The following is a 20,036-nucleotide window of genomic DNA, read 5'->3' on the forward strand; positions in this document are numbered from 1 at the left end:
AGGATCAACTTCAACCTTTATGTCCATATCACCCACTTTAAAATAAGAATTAGTATCACCAACTAATACTGACAACAGGACAGCCACAGGTTTTTATCAGGTGATGTGAAGTAAAATCATTGTAATTTGTTTCTGCAATGTCAATTTTGGACTTGTAAGGGATTGTGTAAACTAAGGCTGAAACTATTAGTTTGGAACAGAAACACATTCCTATAAAAGTGCAACATTTAAAACAGATCAGCTAGCACTACATTTCAGACAAATAAAAAATTTAATTACTAAAAACATACTTAAAAATGAAAATGAGAAATACCCTCTCTATAAAAACTAACTGTAAAAGAGGGCATTATTAATGTACCCCTGAAAAGGAAGAAAAGCCTTCAACTGTGTATTTAAGGTAGACATTAACACACAGAATAGATTATATTATACACTTGAAATCAAAATTAAGAATCATAAACCAGACCTTAAAAGGGGGTGGGGGGGGCTGGAGAAATAGCTCAGTGGTTAAGAGCACTGACTGCTCTTCCGGAGGACCCAGGTTCAATTCCTAGCACCCACATGGCAGCTCACAACTGTTTGTGACAATCCAGGGGATCCAACAACTTAACACAGACATACATGGAGGCAAAACACCAAAGCACAGAAAATAAAAATAAATAAATAAAAATCTGATCTGCAGTAAAAGGTAGACTCAAATTCAACTACTAAACATCTTTTTTTGGGAGGGGGCTTGGTTTACATTTTTTATTTGGTTTGAGACAGGGTCTGGAAGCATATCTCAGACCAGGCTGGCCTTGAACTTTCCTGAGTCATCCTTCCACGTGTTGGTATTAAAGGCATGTCCCACCACGCCCAGCAAATATTTGCTTTAATAATTTTAACACACCTTAGAAGAATCTGGATATGAAAAATGCTGCAAAGTAATATACGACAATTATGGCAATATCACAGTGCTATGTATCCCCAGCTGCCAACTTCCTCAAAATGAGTGAGAGTAAAGTACAAGAACTCTAGATTCTTTTCCTCCCACCGGAACACACAGGGAAGTTACCACAATAGAACCTATGTGAAGAGCACTGTGCTATAGTAAACACAAAATTTAATACTGTATGTTCCTTTTACTTCCTTTAATGGTGATAATTATTTTTTTCTCCTTTTTTTATTAGAAAAAAATTATTTTACATGTCAATCCCAGGTCCTTCTCCCTCCTCTCCTCCCCTGCCCCCCCAACTAAGGGCCTACCTACCCCATACCCTCCCTTTCTGCTCCCCAGGGAGGGTGAGGCTTTCCATAGGGGGGTCTTCAAAGTCTGTATATTCTTTGGGATAGGGCCTAGGCCAACCCCCTTGTGTCTAGGCTCAGGGAGTATCCCTCCATGTGGGATGGGCTCCTAAAGTCCATTCCTATGGCAGCGTAAGTACTGATCCACTACAAGAGACCTCACAGATTCCCAAGGTTTTTTAATCCACACAATTAGCTGCCCTTTAAAAAACAGTAAGAGGCTGGGCATGATGATGCATGCCTTTAATCCTAGCAAATCAATAGAAAGAGGCAGGCAGATCTCTTTGAGTCTAAGGCCAGCCTGGTCTACACAGTGAGTTCCATACCAGCCAGAGCTGAACTCCGTCTTTAAATAAAATAAATAGATGAATAAATAAATAAATAAATATTTTTCCTATGCACACACGCAGCTTCTCAGACAAAGATACTAAATCAGAGTAGACATGCTATTTTGATTTATAAATACATCATGCAATTCTTTTTCTTTTTATATTTCCATCTAAAAAGTATTATTTAATGCATGGATTATTAACTTTATTTTAGAAATAAAATTTATCCATTTTACTAATTCCTAGTCCAGACTTGACTATGCTTTTTTTTTTGGGGGGGGGGTGAGGTATAAGTTTTGAGGATTGAGCCAGAGCACTGGGGCATACTAGGCAAGACTACTGAGCTACAACCCCAGCCCACAAACTTAAAAACAGCTATGTGATAAAGTTTTGTACCATTCTGTTTTCTACAATTCCTAGACCCATCATATTTTACTCTCGAATTCAATTCTAGTATAGTTTAAGCAAATACAATGTTCTTTAAAAGTCTAGACTAGCCCTTTGTAAACCATTACTTTATTTACGCCTAATTATCTGGTTTGTTCTTTATTTCCCTTATAATAGTTCTAACATGTAGCCGGCTATCTACCATACATTTCATCTAATTCTGGAATTTCTGTAGAAATGTTTTCCTTTCCTCACCTCAAATTTGAGAACTGGTAAAAAAAAAAATTCTGCATTGGAAGGTATCATAAACAAGATATTGCAATTTTATAATAAATAGCTTTAAGAGCAAAACCCCTCTACAACATAAATTTGTTTCTTAAAACATTTAAATGTAAAAATATATAGATTTGAGACAATTGGAATAGCTACTTTAGAATGGTGGTACTTATGTCCAAAGGAAAAAATTAGTATTATCTTCAGGTGAATTACAAAATGCTAACTCTTTGCTATTCTTTTTCCATTTTCCCCCTTTCTCATGAATTTGAGTTGGCTATGTAACCATGTTTAGGACCACCAGAATGTGTGCCACTTGTGCCATTTAAAGCTGGGCTGTAAGAAACCAGCAGCCTCCACTATGCATCTTAGAACTTCTCCTTTTATAAACCAGTCCCAATGTAAGAGATCCAATTACCCTGGCATCAGCACACTGTGTGGAAGCCCTAGCAGTCTACACAGGCAAAAGCAGTCTCTGAGTGGAAGCACTGAGCTGGGTGTGTGATATACGAAAACATTCTTGGACATTCCATCCAAAGCCAACTACCAGATGAATGGAGCCAAGTCACGATGCTTCAAAGAACAGAGCTCAATAGCTGAGCCCTTGCTCAAACTTCATCCCACAGAATCCTGAGTAAATAAACGAACTGTTCTGTTTAAGCCACCAAATGTTAAGGTAGGCTGCTACCAGCAACAGATAACAAGAACAAGGTAAGATGTCAGGCACATGCAAACTAGTATAGAAAGATGGTGGATGGAGTGGGGTGGGAGTGGGAGAACACCTGAGCATAGATTATGCTTTAAGGGAGGGAGCTAAAATCTTTAGTCCAAAGAGTTCTAAGAATTTACGGTGAGAAAAAGCTACAGTTTAAAAGCCTACAGAAGGTTCCATTTAGGAAGACAAATGCACTTAGAATGAGGTTTTGAAAGGACAAAGTTCCTTACATAGAAAGCCTACCCAAGAACAAGGAAGGTACAGTCACAATCAAATTTACTTATTTTACACACATACTTAGTCATCCTAAGAAGTGCATTGGAAGCCTGTTGCTTGTATCTAAACTCACTGCACAGATTTCCCAGCACATCTGGAAAGAAACCCTCAAAAAGTAAAAATCAGGATAGAATATTGGGGCAAAAAGTAAGTTAGGATAATTGCAGAGGAAATAGCAATTTCTTCCAAAGACAGCTCCGCTACTAAGAGAATATAGAAGTGGCTGACATGGGCAATCCTAAGTACACTCTGAGTGTATAATTCTCTCAAATAATCTCATCTCATCCCTTTTTTTGACATTCTTAACAATAGAACTTCAAGGTTACAGGTGTAAACCTTGTAAAAACAACAATAACAACAAAAAAATAGTTCCTAAGCTGGGCTAGGGCCTATAGTTCTTAATTCCAGCAACTCAAGAGGCCAAGGTGCAAAGATTCTAAGTTCAAGGCCTGTCAGGCAACTTAGACAGACTGACTCAGAATAAAAAATTTAAAAAGGGGCTAGGCGGGGACACAGCTTAGTAGCAGGCTTGCCAGGTAGGTGTGAGACACGAGGCCCTAGATTCAATCCCCAGTACCTCAAAAATAATACAAAACACAATCAACAAAAGTTCTTAGATACTTCGTATTTAAAAACACAAAGGTATTTAGTTGAATACTTATGTTCAGTCCTTAAATGTAATAATAAAATTAAAATTTTGATTTTTCTGGAGAAATAAAAGAATTAAAACATTGTGAAGGATCTTCTTTACTTCCACATTCAATAGTCAACCCATTTTCTCTTCAGGCTGGCATGCACAGTCCATTTCTCTACTTCTGGGTATAGAAGCTACTATGAGGTAAGAAATACAGTGTTGGGTCTTTTCTGTGGCTACTCACTGTTGATAACAACTACATTGTTACAGATTATAAAAGAGAATTGAGTCTAAATATTTTTGCTAACTGAAATCTATGTAATTTCTCAGCCCCGTTTATATTGTTCAATTTTAAGTAATAATTCTTGGTCTGCCGACTGATGGAAATCCTAAGTTACATTTAAAAGATGATATTCTTTTTAAGATTCTCTTTACATTCTATCCAAAGCTCTAACCTACTCAACTTATCTGTGTCATCTTTTTCTAAGTAGTCTCTTGCAACACTTGAGACACATGGAAAACATTAAGAAGAAACTCAAGGAATATCTAGAAGAATCTGAGGAAAGTGAAGTATGAAAGAAAGGTTGGAGTGGTATGCACAGGGAAGTCTGGGCTTATTAGGAACACAGGCGCTCAAGAAGCTAACATTTGTATCTAATTTTTCAAAAAGATTTTTAGGTAGAGGGCCTGCAAGATGGCTCAGTGTGTAAAGACACTTGCTGTCAAGCTAAAGACCTGAAATTAATTCCTGGAATCCACATGATGGAAGCAGAGAATGGACTTCCCTGACAAGTTGTCCTTTGACCTTTGCATGCAGGTGTAGCAAGCGCTCCCCTCCCAAACAAATAAATGTTATCAAAAATTTCTAGGCAGTAACTTTGCAAGTTATTCAATCCCTCATACTACTAATAGTGCAGAAAATAAATATATCTGTAACAACAAGCAAATTCTACATCCAAATGTGAAATGAAAGACTCTAGTGTTTTCTTTCAGTCCTTCCTTCCTTATTCACTGGTTACAAAGGACTGCCCAGAAATGAAATTCATTTAAGATGACTTCTCTGCTACTAAAACTGGAAAGGAATAAAATAGCCAAACAAGCAGAAAATTTAAGACATGCTTTGTTATTTAAAAAAAAAAACAAAATGAAATAAAACACAAGCATGCTGTTACTGCTCTGCTGACAATCACACTAAATCAGTGACACCAGCAGGCTACCTGTAAAAATTTCTTCTTCATTTCATCAAAGATACTTTGTCTGCATCTCCAAAACACATCCTATGGCATATAAGAACAAAATGAATTATTTCCATAAAATAAAGGCATGAGTGAAATGAAAGCAAAAGATATTCTATGGTAAAATACATATAATTAAAATATTATATACCATCTAGGATTCATTCATAATTGATATTGCAATTTTAATGCTGATATCAGTCTTTCTAAAAGGCTGACATGGAAACTGGCACATTTAAGATAAGCTTCTTACTATAGTTAACTATTTTTTAACAACTAAGAAAATAGATACATATTTGTATGAAAAAAGAAATAAAAGTTACCAATTATCAATAAGCAATTTCTGGAAACCCTGAGTCTACATTACCCATGCTTCTTCTATACACATTTATCTCTTGCCCCGTCCTTTCCTTAGTAAGGAGAACATACTGAATTAAAGGTCATTTTGCCTTTACAATAAAAATATAATTCTAATAGCAGTAATTATTTTTCAAACAGTGACTCCAGGGTTGGGGGTGCAGCAGAGGATCAGAAGTTCATAGTCTCCTTAGCTACATAATGTGTTCAAGGGCAGCCTGGGCTACTGGAGACAAAGTTTAAAAAGAAAAATAGCAATTCTAAAATAGCAATCATTAACAATTCAATATATGTCCTACCAAAACCTATTCTATTTTACAGTGACTGAGTTTCTAACCAAAAGTATCATTCTGTTTGGCACAGTTTGAATCCTGCTTCTTGTCTTTACTTTCCTGTGCCAGAACAGTAAGTTTAAAAACTAGTTTGGCACAGAATGTTGGCTATATCGTTCACAAAATAATACTACCCTACAATCAACTGTTACAGCTGCTTTAGTTGCCTAGGATGTAACTGTGAACAAAGCTCTTATCCCCTGGAGGATTTATTATTCAATGAGAAGCAGGCCATTAACAAACCTAAGCAGTCATGTATCTGACACTCCCAGTCTTATCATTTCTGTTCATGGTACCCAGAATGCTTTTTCCTAGTTAGCCTTACCTCTTTGGCTCAAGTTTCATTATGGCAGTTTCAAAACATGTGCACCCAATTCTTTGACATCACTCTTAGCAAAAAGTAGGAATCTAATGTCACATCCTTTTGAGGTGGGCCTTGGTGACTCCCATGCTAAACAGCATGACTTCCAAGGCTGGGTTAGAAAGGACCTGCTCCATCTCAGATACATGCCCTTATAAAGCAGCTTTCAGGATGGAAGGAAGCTAAGCAGTCACATGGAAAGGCCATGTATAGACATACTACTTACTCACAGCCCCAGTGAGATCTCAGCTGAGAACCAGCATCAATATATCACACAGTCCGAGAACTCCTCCAGATGTTTCCAGCCCTATCCTTCCCTGGCTGATGCCACACAGCAGAAAAGTAAGTTAGTGCCACCTCTCTTGCCTGGGCTGTTACTCTGTGAGAACTAGTTTGAGGACAGTGGTTACACAGCTAAAGATCCTCAGAACAGCTCATCTCTCACCATTTTACCATTATAATCTTGCTATCCCTCCTCTTTCCTCTCAAACTTCTCCACAGTTTTGTAGCCACCTGATCAGCAGTGAATACTTCCCCCTACTATCTTCATTTCTAATAATCTACTTTGAGACAAGACAAAATAGACAAGACCCCCCACACACACACATACTTAGCAACAACAACAAAAAAGCCCCTAATGTTTCATTAGAATTGTTACTACTTAATCTTGGCCAGAAAGTTCTTTATAAGGAATGAAATACAAAATCAAGTAAATTTAACCGATGCAAATGATAGCAAGTTCAAAGCAAGTCTAATTTACATAATGAGTTCCAGGCCAGCCTGACTCAAAAAAAATTATTTTTTAAATTTTAAATTTACTCAATAGATGGGAGACCCAAGTATAAGAGCTGATTCTACAGCCTCTCTAGAACCAAATATACCTGGGAATTTGGTAGGTAAAAGATAAACTTTTTAGCCATGTGTGTACATGCCTTTAATCCTAATACCTGGGGGAAGCTGAGGCAGGTTGATCCCTAAATTCTAAGCCATTGGTCTACATAGAGTTTCAGACCAACCACGGCCTTTTTAGTAAATGGTTCCAATATAAGTAGTTGTTCATAGAAGGGGAAAATATATCAAAATTTAAAGACTATCTTATGTTCTACATGAAAACAAACCCATTCCAGGTACATTAAAGACCTAAATAGCAATGCCAAAGTTATACATCCTTTAAGAAATTTTACAGAATATCTTTAAAATCTTAAGCTTGGAAGAATTTTACTTACGTTAAATTTCAAAAATGAACATTAAGTTAATTAAAATTGAAGATGTGTAGAGTTAATAAATCAGAAAGGGCAAAAAGTTAGGAAGACTTGGGAAAGAATGTTCACAAAAGTGAAACTAAAAAGCCTGCTTCCTGAGCTATAGCCAGCAAGTACCCAGCAGAGGACAAGAACAGCTCCTTAGAAAAGGATAGCTCACAAAGAAATGCTATTTGCTATTTTGCTATTTGCTTAAAACAGCAAAAACATTGGACATCCCAAATGTGATTAGATGGATAAACTAATTAGGAGTAGGTACCATTAAAATATGAAACCAAGCTATGTATTTTCGGCACTGTAAATGTATTTATTTTATAATTTAAATCTTAAGAAAAAAAAATCTCGGCAAATATAACTGACAAACATAAAATAAAACAAAAACAAACCTGTCTATAGATCTGGAAATTTCTCAGCCATGAGATTAAAAAAAATAAAGATAAGGGAACAAAAGCAATTTTCTTAGGGATCAGAGCCCATGAAAATGATCTAGGAAAATGTGTAGAAATATGTATTTTGTCTGGTGGTGGTATATGCCTTTAATCCCAGCACTTGGGAGGCAGAGGCAGGTGGATCGCTGTAGTTCGAGGTCAGTCTGGTCTAGAGCTAGTTCCAGGACAGCCTGAGCTGTTACACAGAGAATACTTGTCTCAAAAAATAAACAAACAAACAAAAAAGATTTTTAGTGTGAGCAAGCAAAAAGAACAATATACCTACAGAAAATACATGCAAGAAGCAAAAAAGGAAATCAAAAGAAGCTAACACAAATAAGATCATAGAATATTAACAGATATTAACACTGGGAATACAAGCAATTTGTAGCTGGTATGTAGGAAAATACAGGAAGGAACCAAGGACACCCTAATGGAGGTTTATGAAAAACCCCAGCTTCTAAGATGCCTAGATATACTTTACTAAAAGAAATTGCTCAAAAGAAGCCTCTTCAAGTAAAAACAAAATAAAACACCATTTATTTAAAGAGTGGCTAAAGACAGCATTCAAGCCACACACAATACTCTAATCTTTAAAATATTTGATACTTTCAAATCAAACAAGTAAAAATTTTACACATAAACCAAAACAAAAAAAAAAAAAAAAAAGAGAAGAGAAAAGAAAAGAAAAAAGGCAGGCAGGCAGGCAGGGAGGGAGTATAGAGGAACGATGGTGGTACAATCCCTGGGATTATGGCTCAGTTATCCTGTGTGAGTGCAGACTAAAAACTCACAACAGATCTAGAAAGGAGCAGTCTCCACTAAAGAGGAAATTTTTTTTTTGTTTTGTTTTTTTGTTTTTTTGAGACAGGGTTTCTCTTGTGTAGCTTTGGAGCCTATCCTGGCACTCGCTCTGGAGACCAGGCTGGCCTAGAACTCACAGAGATCTGCCTGCCTCTGCCTCCTGAGTGCTGGGATTAAAGGCTTGCAACACCAACGCCCGGCTAAAGAGGAAATTTTTAATGTCCACACAACCACAGCCAATCACCAAAGAACAAAAATGCCTCCACCCCCACTGACTTCCTAGTAAAATTATACTAGTGCCATCAACAAATTACACTGACTTCTTAAGAATATTCTCTTGTTCCCCTCTCTCCTGTTATTATCAAGCACATTGCCTACACAAAGTATGTAGAATTAGGTTTACTAGGAAACCAAATCAAGCTCAGGCAAAGTTGCATTGTGTCATTCACCATTAGAGAGATAAAAATCAAATCATACAGACACTACTTCATACTAAGAGTTAAAGTATGAACTTAACAAAACAAGCAACAAACAACAAGGCCAATTAGCAAAAGTAGGCTGAGTATCTGGGACTCTTGTACTTCCTTGACTAGCAATATGGTACATGCATTTCAGATGGGTTTGGCAGTTTCTTACAAAGTTAACAGAAACTTTCCATACAAAAAATATGTCCTAGTCAACCTCATTTCCCCATCCCCTAGATCACAATGTGGAAGTTTTATTCCAAATCGTCAAAACCGTAACTGCTTGGCTGGTATGGTGGTGCACATCCATAATCCCAGTACTCTGGGGGAGGCAAGGAAGGCAGATCTCTGTAAATTCAAGGCCAGCATGGTCTACATAATAAGTTCCAGGTCAGCAAAGGCTATAAAGTGAGATCTTGTCTCAAAAAGCCAAAACAAAACAACCATGACAACACAGAAATAACCCAAATGTCTATTAGCTGGTAAAAAGATAAACAAACTGTAGTATTTGGGAACAACAACAGCAACAACAAACTGAGACAAGCAACAACAGATCACCCTCCAAAGCTTCACATATTGTGTGATTCCAAACAGCAAAGCCTATGAGAAGCAACCAGATTGGAGGCAGCTAGCTAGTGTCCGGCTGAGACAGCAGCCTAAATAGGAGAGAACTTTCCTAAGGTTCTAATGTTTTCTGAGACATCCTTAGGAATAATTCATCCATCCCCAATTAAAAACATTCCTGTGAGGGTTCCCAGTAATCACCCTGCTGTTGCCACACTAAAGTCACTCTCTAGTCCAGAAAGAAGTGAATAACAGAATTAATAGGGAGTACTCTATATTGGGGTGTTGGATCTCTTGGAGCTGGAAGTGTATGGGTGCTAGGAACAGAACTCAAATCCTCTGAAAGAACAGTACCTGCTCCTAACTCTGAGCCACATCTCCAGCCCCAAACTCCCTATCTTATTTATCAGGGCTCTTATTAAGCCCAAGGCTCACAAAGAGATTCAAGGAGAGCACCCAGGAAACAGAAACACAGAAACATTCACCATCACGTTCCAACACAGAAGGTTAAGAAAGAACCATACCATCCTGGTCTGTATGTGGCTCACAGTGAAAATCAGAAGCTATTTTTAGGACACGACAAAACTTCCTTACAGCAGTAGGTGAGAAATTGCTGACGATTTCACAAACAGATCTGGACATATCCCCACCACCAGACTGCAGCTGGTAGCATTTTCTAGAGACAAGGGAGACCTACCTGGGGAGCCTACTCAAGATGCTAAAAAGTGTGTATTATCTATAGTCATCAAGTAATTATGTCCAAGGACATTCTAGCAAATAAACTCACATGTAGAAATATACTAAAATGCACTATTTTGGGAAACATTTCATTAAGAAACAAAAAAGTATCTAACTTATTTCAAATGAAAACGAAAACAGGTGAGACATTATCAATAAGTATCCTCTCATTTTCATTTATGTGCAAATTTTAACATTGTTGTGATTGACATACAAAATATTTAGGTAAAAATTGATCCCATAAGCAAGTTTCACTAACTAAACTGTAGAAAAAAAATCAAGGCATTTTGTAAACTTCTAGAAAATAAACAAAAACAAACATTTCTTGACCCCTGATATCTACACAATAAAAATGTAAAATTTTTCTAGATATACAAAGCCTCTGGAACTTTTAGACACAGCCCAGGATTAACTATGCACCTACACTGAATTGGCTCAAGCCTTGACCACAGTGCAATTTTCTGCCATACCCCAGCATGCCATCATGTAGACACACTCTATAACAGTGGTTCTCAACCTTCCTAATGCTGCAACCCTTTTATACAGTTCATGCTGTGATCATCCCCAACAGTAAAATCGTTTTCGTTGCTACTTCATAACTGTAATTTTGCTACTGTTATGAATCATAAATATCTGTGTTTTCCAATGGTCTTAGGTGACCCATAGGCTGAGACCTGCTGCTCTAGAAGAACCAATCTTAGTTACTCTCTCACTTTCTCTGCTTATCAGTTGTCATGAGATTAATGGCTCTGCTCTTCACTTCCTCACTACAGGACTCTACAGCAATGGGCACTGATAACCATGAACTGGGACCATAAACCAAAATAAATGTTTCCTCCTTTTGTTATACCAGGTATACTGTTTCAGCAATGGAAGCTGGGGGAAATCATGGTTTTCCTAAAGGGAAACCTATCATCTTACCAAAGGTTATCAGAGTCACTGTCTTTAGAAAGGTTTCTCCTAAAAAGTCTTAAAATCTTTTCTTAATTATATCACTTGGCCTTTTTTTGAAAGTTACATTACCTAGCCTTATTTAATTTTTCTCTATAATAAACACTATATGTAATAGAGAAGGCACAGTTCCCTAACTGAGAGGCTATAGGCCTTACAGCAATCAGGAAAAAGTATCCAGTCTAAATCTAAAACCTAACACAACTGATAGTCTTCTGTCCATGTCAATAACTCTACCCCAGAGTTAAAGAAGATCAGAGCATCAACATGAAGTTCTCAACACAGTTTGTGATTGGCAATGACATTCCATACCAAATCCTTACAAGCAAACAACCTGTGTGGTGGTTTAAATGAAAAAGGCCTCTATAAGCTCATGTGTCTGAATACCTGGTCTCCAGTTGGTGGAATTGTTTGGGAAGGATTAGGAAGTGTGACCTTGCTGGAAGTATGTCACTGGGAGTGGGCTTTGAGGTTTCAAAAAACTCACGCCATTCCTAGTTAGCTCTCTCTGCTTCTTGCTTGTGGATCAGATGTAAGCTCTCAGTTACTGCTCCAGCTACCATGCTTCTCACCATGATGGATATGGACTCTTTACCCTCTTGAACCCTGAGCCTCAAAATTAAATGTCTTCTATTATAAGTTGTTTTGGACATGGTGTTTTATCATGGCAATAAAAAAAGTTACTAAGGCACCTGCTAATCATGTAAATTATTTTAACAACTACTTAAATATATCAGACAACATTATATCAGGATTTCAGAGTTTAGTAAACCTTTTCTTTAATTTTCACTATTTGTACTCTGTTTCACATTCCAACTCTCAACTGAAGCAATAAAACAGGTCTTAATTGATCTTATAAGAGAATCTGTCAAATTTAAAAATTATGTAAAATTAGCACTATGGATACAAAGATATGCAGCTGATGGGTTGTAATCAGAATTCTACCTTTAAATCTAATCAACAAACATTTATTGCACAATGCACAGCACAGGATGCTGGTACATGGAAGGAAGAATGGAGGTGATAACAGTCATTACTCTTGTCCTTACGGAAGTTTAAGTAACTTGCCCAAGGTATTTTGTCATTGGTATTTTGAACTAGAATTCTGTCTTAGAATTTTGTCTGAGGACAAAAGGATGAACACAAATAACAATTTACACTAAAGGTACACAATTTCAAATTTTAAAGATACAATGCTGGGACTTTTAGAGTTGGAAAACACAATCATATTGAGATACAGTAATTAAGAAGAGTCCATCTTGCTGGTTGAGTAGGACTTGCCATCCCTTCTATACTATGCCAATAGAAAACCAGGCAGCCAGGTGGGGTAGGGAGTATCTAAGAATCTTGATGAGGGGCGGTGGTGGTATACACCTTTAATCCTGGCACTTGGGAGGCAGAGGCCAGTGGATGGCTCTCTATGAGTTTGAGGCCAGCCTGGTCTACAGACAGAGTTCCAGGACAGTCAAGGCTACACAGAGAAATACTCGCTCCTCCCCCCCAAAGAATCTTGATGAGAACGATCACATCATTTAATCAATGATATGGTAATTTTTTTTTTTTTTTTTACAACAGAGAACTGCCTCAGAGTTTAATCCACCAAAACCCACAAACACTCCACTGTGTAATGAACCTCATAGAAGAACTATGCCTCTTTTCATGACACCTAGGTCGCTGACTGAAAAGCCTTAATAATAAGGAATTTTTTAAGTGGAAGATAGTTTTTGGAAATTTAGTTTTTTCTTAGTATCTAACCATATTAATGTTGTTTTTTGTTTGTTGGTTTTGGCAATTATTTTCAACAGAATCTGTCTTTCTAATGTGGCAACCATGTAGCTCTACTGATCTGGAAATATCTGAACTCCCTCCCCTCCCATCCGGTCTTCTCCCCTAATTAGAGTATCTAGACACAAGACTACATCACTAATCCAAGAGGAAAAAATAAAATTAAAACAAAAAAGAATCAGGAATTCTCAGAAAACACTTAAAATACTGACTTTTGTGAAACATCCAATTTCACCCATTTAAAGTTCCTTAAAACTGACTAACAAAAAGAAATGCTTCATAATATTCACTCAGGACTGGGCACAGAGTAACACAAATGCACGGGGAACCTGGGAACAGTGGAAGGGATTCAAACAAAACTACATAGTCTGAAGGACCAAACACTAAGTTAGGAACTTCTGATTAAAGAGTATAAACTGGATGCATTCAATTACTTCATGTCTCTCCAACTATATTTAAAACAAGAGAAAAGAAAAAAATTCAAGAGCATAAACCCACAAGAAACAGAAACATAAGTTTAGGAGTTAGAAAGCAAGGCAAGTGGTAGTGACTACGGCAGGCAACTGAGAAACTGCTGCACACCTGCTTAGCAGCAAGCCAGGTATCTAGGATACATGCTAATTTATATTTTAGCAAAGTAAGGTCCTTCAAGAAGTGGTGAAGTCCAAGGCTGGGGCAGGGGTCGGGTGGGGGAGTAGGGGGTGGGGGTGATGTAAGATGAACAGGAACAGCATTGTATGGTACCAGAGAATTAGAAAGTACTTAGAGAGTAAGGACACCGAATAGAAAGAGAGTCCCTTGGTCCAAACTGCAACAGTTTAGTAAGCAAAACAAACAACTGTTAGTAAAAATCTGAATTTCTTAGTGGGGCAGTGAGGGCTCATGCCTTTAATTCCAGCACTCAAAAGGCAGAGTGAGTTCAGCCTGGTTTACAAATCAAGCTCCAGGACAGCCAGGGCTACAAAGAGAAACCCTGCCTCAATAAACAAACAGACAGACAGACAGATAAACAAACAAATAAATATAAAAAAAATCTGAGTAACTTCTATACAGTGGTTACTTATTTGTAATAAGGCTGACTTGAGAACTGTTTTACAGTCATGGAAATGCTAAGATTAAAAAGCTAGAGGAAAGGTACACATGAACTTTGTATTCTTTCCACAATTCTTCCATAACGACATTTTTTAAAAAAGAGGAGCCTTGGGAACTGGCCATTTCAGATACCCTATGAGAACTGACTGACATCTAAGAAGCAATTTGAACCCTAGGTTCCTTTCCTTTTCAACTCCTCCTGACAAAGACTGAACACCTCTTGAAAAGCATAACCAAGTACATATAAAGGATGTGTGCACCATTTTGAAAAAGTGGGAAACTGAATGAAATATCATCTGTATACTATGTGGTAAGACTTCGGTGACCTCCCTATTACCTATTCATAAACTTGCCCCCTCTTGGCAAACTCACCTATCCCAAAAGAAACTGATATCAGTGTTCCTAGATGCTATGGAACTCCACCCACACCCTCACAAATTACCAATGCATACTCTAAGCCCTAATTCTCAGTATGTTTGGAGGTGAGGCCTTTGGGAGTTTATTAGCTCACAGGGGCACAGACCTTGTTAAAGAGAAAATATCTCTATAAAAGATGTCCCAGAGACTTGCCTCGCTCTCTTCCACTGGAAGACACAGGAAGAGATCCTGGTTTTGAACAAGGAAAATCTTGATCATGGACTTCCTTGCCCTTGAAACTTTGAGAAGCAAATTTCTGTTATTTACAAACCACTCAGCTTATGGGACTTTGTTAGGAAATCATCCACACAAGTCATCATACAGGGAAAACATAAGGGAAAGCATCAACACCAGCTGGCAGTGTTTCCATTCTTCCTTAAGGACCACTCTTATGTTAGCATAGACCCCCAAGGATCTTCAAAGGACAACATCTAAATGAAAAAGAAAATCCAACACAAGCAAACAGAAATGAATTCAGAGAAAAATAAATATGTAAATAAGAAAACTACCAGCATTTCTACAGAGACAGAACCAGAAAAAAATCTTTTTTTCTGAAGTTTGAAGAAGGCATTCCTTTACTTTTGTGATGCTATTGAACATAACAGCTTCTTCTATATTACACTCTTTAGTTTAGGTCTATTTTATCTGCAGTGCTAGGTTCTGGCTATCCTGCTTACTTTGTAATTTATCTCACTGTTCTGCTAACTTTGCTTAAGTAACTTTTAATTTCTTTGATTTCCTTTATTTTTTCTGTTCTCTCTTGAGTTCTAACTATGCAGGCCCTGGGTCTAATTAAGAGAGTGCGTGCGTGCGTGCGTGCGTGCGTGCGTGCGTGCGTGCGTGCGTGCGTGCGTGCGTGCGTGTGTGTGTGTGTGTGTGTGTGTGTGGAGTGGTGGTGGAGAGGAGTTGCTTTCAACTACTTTCTATTTTTTTTTCTTCTTCTTCTTTCTTAGAGAAACTTTCTTCTACTAAAGTTTGTTTGTTTTTGAGGAAGGGTCTCCAAAGCTGACTTGGAATTTGTTGTCTATGTAAATCCAGGCTGGCCTCCAGCTCAGAGAAGCTGCATCATAAACAGGTTCATCTGGAGCAGGTAAGAAGGCCCTAGGCACAGCTTCTTACAATAACAAAAGATGATAGGTTTGAACATAAGAGGAAGTGTTTACGCTCAAGGGAACTTTACAATATATGGCTTCTCAACAGTGGCCCTATTGACAGCTACAAGGAGTCAAGTCAGTGTCGTTCTGACCCCTGCGCCCCAGGCCTACCCCCCCAAAGACAAGGTCTCTCCATGTACCCCTGGCTGTTCTAGAACCCTTTATATAGATCAAGCTGGCCTTGAACTCAAAGAAATCCACCTGATTCTGCTTCCCAGAGTGCTGGGATTAAAGGAGTGTGCTACCTTGCCTGATTTACAGTTCTTTGTTAAGGAGTCTGCCTTAGAAAGACCTCTGGCAGAATACTTGGTTTCTACCCACTATGTGCCAGTATCACATCCCTGCTCTTTTCTATATGACCCAATACTGTCAAACACATCCCCTGGCATCCATTAAAGACCACTTGGCTAAACTAATAATGTAGAAAAATAAGAAAAATTTGAAAAATAGGGACTCAAGCTGGTTGCGGTGGAGGACACCTTTAATGTCAACACTTGGGAGGCAAAGGAGGGGCTCTACAACTAAACTAAAAACTCGAGTTCAAAATATGTAGTTGAGTATCTGTATGCCATCAGAGGTAGCAAGTAAAACTTTAAAGCACTAAGGTAAACTGTCATCTGCTTACCAAAGGTAAGCAGATGCTTAATAAGGTATCCTGAGGATGGCTAGGGCTAGCCAGCCTGGAAGCAGAGCAACCACTCAGAAGGACATTTGAGTGATAAAATAATTAGACTCAGAGATGCAAAATGGTAAAGGTACAAGAGACATTTTGTAATGTCTAAGTGAAAAGTTACACATGAGAAAAAAAGGGAAAGGGGAAATCAAAACCATGTTCTAGCTTGAGCAAATAAATAGATAAATTGCAAGTAGAGAAACTAGATGAGATGCCTACACATGTGTAAATCACAACCAAAAGCTGAAGTCATACTCAAGACAAATACTCAAATACAAGCGGGAAGGCAGAAGAAATAAAAACAAGGATACATAAATAACAATGATCAGTATGACATAAAAAAACTACCTAAAAATAACAAACATGCAAAGCTATAGTCAGACAGCTCAATCATTCAGACATACAAAACTACTAACCACCAATGCAGAAGAAAACCCTCCTGCTCCTACACTGGATAGAACCTAGATGCCACTGTTTTCTCAACAGAATTGGAATTATACATAGTTTGCATTTGGTTTCCTTTCACTGCACTAAATGATAATTTTCAGGAAGTGCCAGATCTCTATTAATATTTCTGTTAAGACAGTGATGGTTACTCTCTGAGAAGCCTCCCACAGACAAGAATCGATGTTTTGTAAGAATGAATAAAATAGCCGGGTGGTGGCACACACCTTTAATTCCCCCACTCAAAAGGCAGAGGCAGGCCAGTCTTTGAGGCCAACCTGGTCTATAGAGTGAGTTGCAGGACAGCCAGGGCTACACGGACAAACCCCATTTAAAAAAAAAAAAAAATCAACAAAATAATGAATGTGGCACTGCAACAATTCCAAGTAGTTTAACCAAGAGAGATAAAATTAAAAGACTATTCATTTGATATGGCCTTTAATAGATAGAGATGAAAAGATTTATTCTACAAGAAATAAGACAACAGAGAAACAGTCATTGAAGATCTCTCCTATAAGTTGTGAAGCTGCTGCCCTTAAATGAATTAATATACACAAAGCATATATGACAGTATTTGGTATCTCAATAAACGTTGGTTATTACTAAATGTAAGGAATAGTGACAGCACGGAAAACAACAACAACAACAAAAATCACTGAAGCATGCAACTTACATTTACTCATATTTTTTCACTTCTTCCCTATATTTATATGTTCCATGTGCTAAAAGTATCATTTTTAAAACTTTACTGCAGGGTGTATTGATAGGCACCTTTAATCCAAGCACTCAGAGGCAGAGGCAGAGGCAGGAGGAGTTCTATGAGTTCAAGGCCAGCCTGGTCTATGTAGTAAGCTAAAGGCCAGTCACGACTATTTAGAGACCCTGTCTCAAAACACAAAATCCATCAAAACATTAATAAATATGTACCTTACTGTTAATACTGTATGATACTAGAGGTGTCTATTCTAACTTTCTCCCACATGGCAGAGTACTCATACATGCTATGTCCCAACCCCTTTTAAGGAATGAAACAACCATCAGGCAATAATTAAAACTAGAGATACTAAAAGCAAGCAATCTCAACACCAAAATCAATAGTCCACAATTAAGACACATGGCAGAGTAAAACAGGGAAGTTCTCCTCAATGAACACCACCCTCTCCTTTTGCTCTTTTCAGGGTACTAAAATGCTGGATCATGTTCAAATGAACAAGCAAGAAGCAGTGGAAGAGCTGAGGAATGTAGACTCCAGATAGAAGGGGTGAGTTCTTCTGCCCCTCCTTCATTTCAGCCATGAGAAAAACCTTCCTATGGAAATGTTGACCAGTGGCCACTAGCAAAAGATGACACTGGAGATACAGATTCCTCTCAATGCAAAAACTTAAAATAACAGAGCTCTTTTAAGAAAAAGATGTTATGGAGATAAGTCATGGATGTGCAAACAGTTTGCCAATTACACTGTGGAAAACCTCCAAGTGGAGGATAGCCAGTTAGAATTTGAAGCCTCCTTACATCCTTATAACCATACAAATGAATATTTACTAATCTATACTCCAGCAAAGACACTCCCCTAGACTTGTAACACACACACACACACACACAAAAATAAAATAAAATAAATAAAAAAAATTAAAAAAAAGGGAGAAATATGCTGCCTCTGCTGTCAAGGAATTCCACTGAACAACATAAAATGTGGGGACAACAATAGATGTTCCAAAGCACTCTTTATGAACTGCTAAGTGATCTCTACTCATGTGCAGAAGCCTACTAAGGAGAAATTCCTAAGATTAAAATGCTCAAGACTTTTCAGAATAAAGGAAGTTTATGGATTGTGTACAGAGGTTTTGAATAGGTGAAGTCAGTAAGAAAGAGAGACAGCACAAATAGAAATAAAAAGCAAGCTGAAGAGAAACCTGTTTGTCTACATTAAAAACTTGTTCCATGGGAAGAGAGATAAGCTCGGAAAAGGCAGGTTGTGGCCAGAAGCAAGTGTACTGAGCCTTGAATATCAAGCTGCACACAGCCTACATATACAGCAACCACTCAACACTGCTGCCACTACTGAAAGCTGTGTCCTCATAATGAAATCCCCATGCCAACCATGTTCATGTATCACAGAAAACTATTCTTTTGATTTTTTTTAATTCAACAATTTAAAAATCACTAATAACTCAAACAAAAACAGGATGGGAGCTAGGATACAGTTTGTCAATCACTGTACACTAAGATGCCGTCTCCAGTAGTTCTCTAAGGGACATTTGTCCCAGAGTTTCAGAGACCAAAATAATCTTAACTCACTTAACAACTGTATGAATTCACACATGGACTCAAAAGCCACATTCATAAGGGTCAGAACTTCTCTGAAGCAAAACAAATTCTTTTAGGATTGTTAATATAGCCCACTGGAATAGATGCAGGAAGGCTTTTAGTTCTGCAATTTCTTCTCACTAAATACAAGTACCTGAAAAATGATAAACAACTCTTATTGCCCCAAGGTAACATGGAGTAAACTTAAGAGGACAAGCAAGAAATGATAGAAGACCCAAGCTCTAGTCTTCTACCTGCCATTGAGTCCTTATTTGAATAAGTCACTTTCAACCTGATAGCTGTACTTCTCCACCCCTGTGGAAATCGAAGTTTAAATTTCGAGCCGATCACCATGATTTTCCCTCAGATTTATAGCATTGTATGATTCTACTACTATTTGAATAACAAAGACAATAAAACTGATTGTTAAAAGCATGAATAGGAGCAAGGTGGGCAAACAGGGTGTTTGTTTTGTTTAAAGTATCTAATAATACAAAAAATTCAAGGAAGAGAAAGGGAGAAAGCCCATGTATTTGGATTAAGAGACCACTGGCTTCCTTTTGGAACACAGTCATGGTAATTCAGAAGCAAATACAGAAGTTGAAACAACCTCTCGGATGAAGAATGAGTATAGCATTCAAATAAGAATACACTATCTGGCTAGCAAAAGTTTGCATCTCAAGAGCAGAACTGTGCATGATCCCAGGAAGCAGGAATCATGGATAAAATACTGAAAACTAAGGAACAGGAAATAAAGCATAAAATCCAGA

At 37.7% G+C, this 20,036-nt stretch overlaps 1 protein-coding gene across 3 annotated transcripts in view; it reads right to left on the bottom strand.

The window, feature by feature from the left end:
• Nucleotides 1–20,036, bottom strand: part of Usp47 (ubiquitin specific peptidase 47) — a 91,255-nt gene that overhangs the window by 69,171 nt on the left and 2,048 nt on the right. For 2 of the 3 annotated variants that reach the window (XM_035442289.1, XM_035442288.1), the window contains exon 1: nt 5,116–5,151. The exons of the other annotated variant lie outside the window; for it this stretch is intronic. In XM_035442289.1, the coding sequence (XP_035298180.1) occupies nt 5,116–5,136 (21 nt within the window). In that variant the 5' untranslated portion in view covers nt 5,137–5,151. Of the gene's footprint in view, nt 1–5,115; nt 5,152–20,036 lie in introns of those variants that run through there. 3 annotated transcript variants of the gene reach the window in all.

This window comes from Cricetulus griseus, chromosome 3 (genome assembly GCF_003668045.3).
Source record: "Cricetulus griseus strain 17A/GY chromosome 3, alternate assembly CriGri-PICRH-1.0, whole genome shotgun sequence".
In the NCBI taxonomy this organism is placed as follows: Eukaryota; Metazoa; Chordata; class Mammalia; order Rodentia; family Cricetidae; genus Cricetulus; species Cricetulus griseus.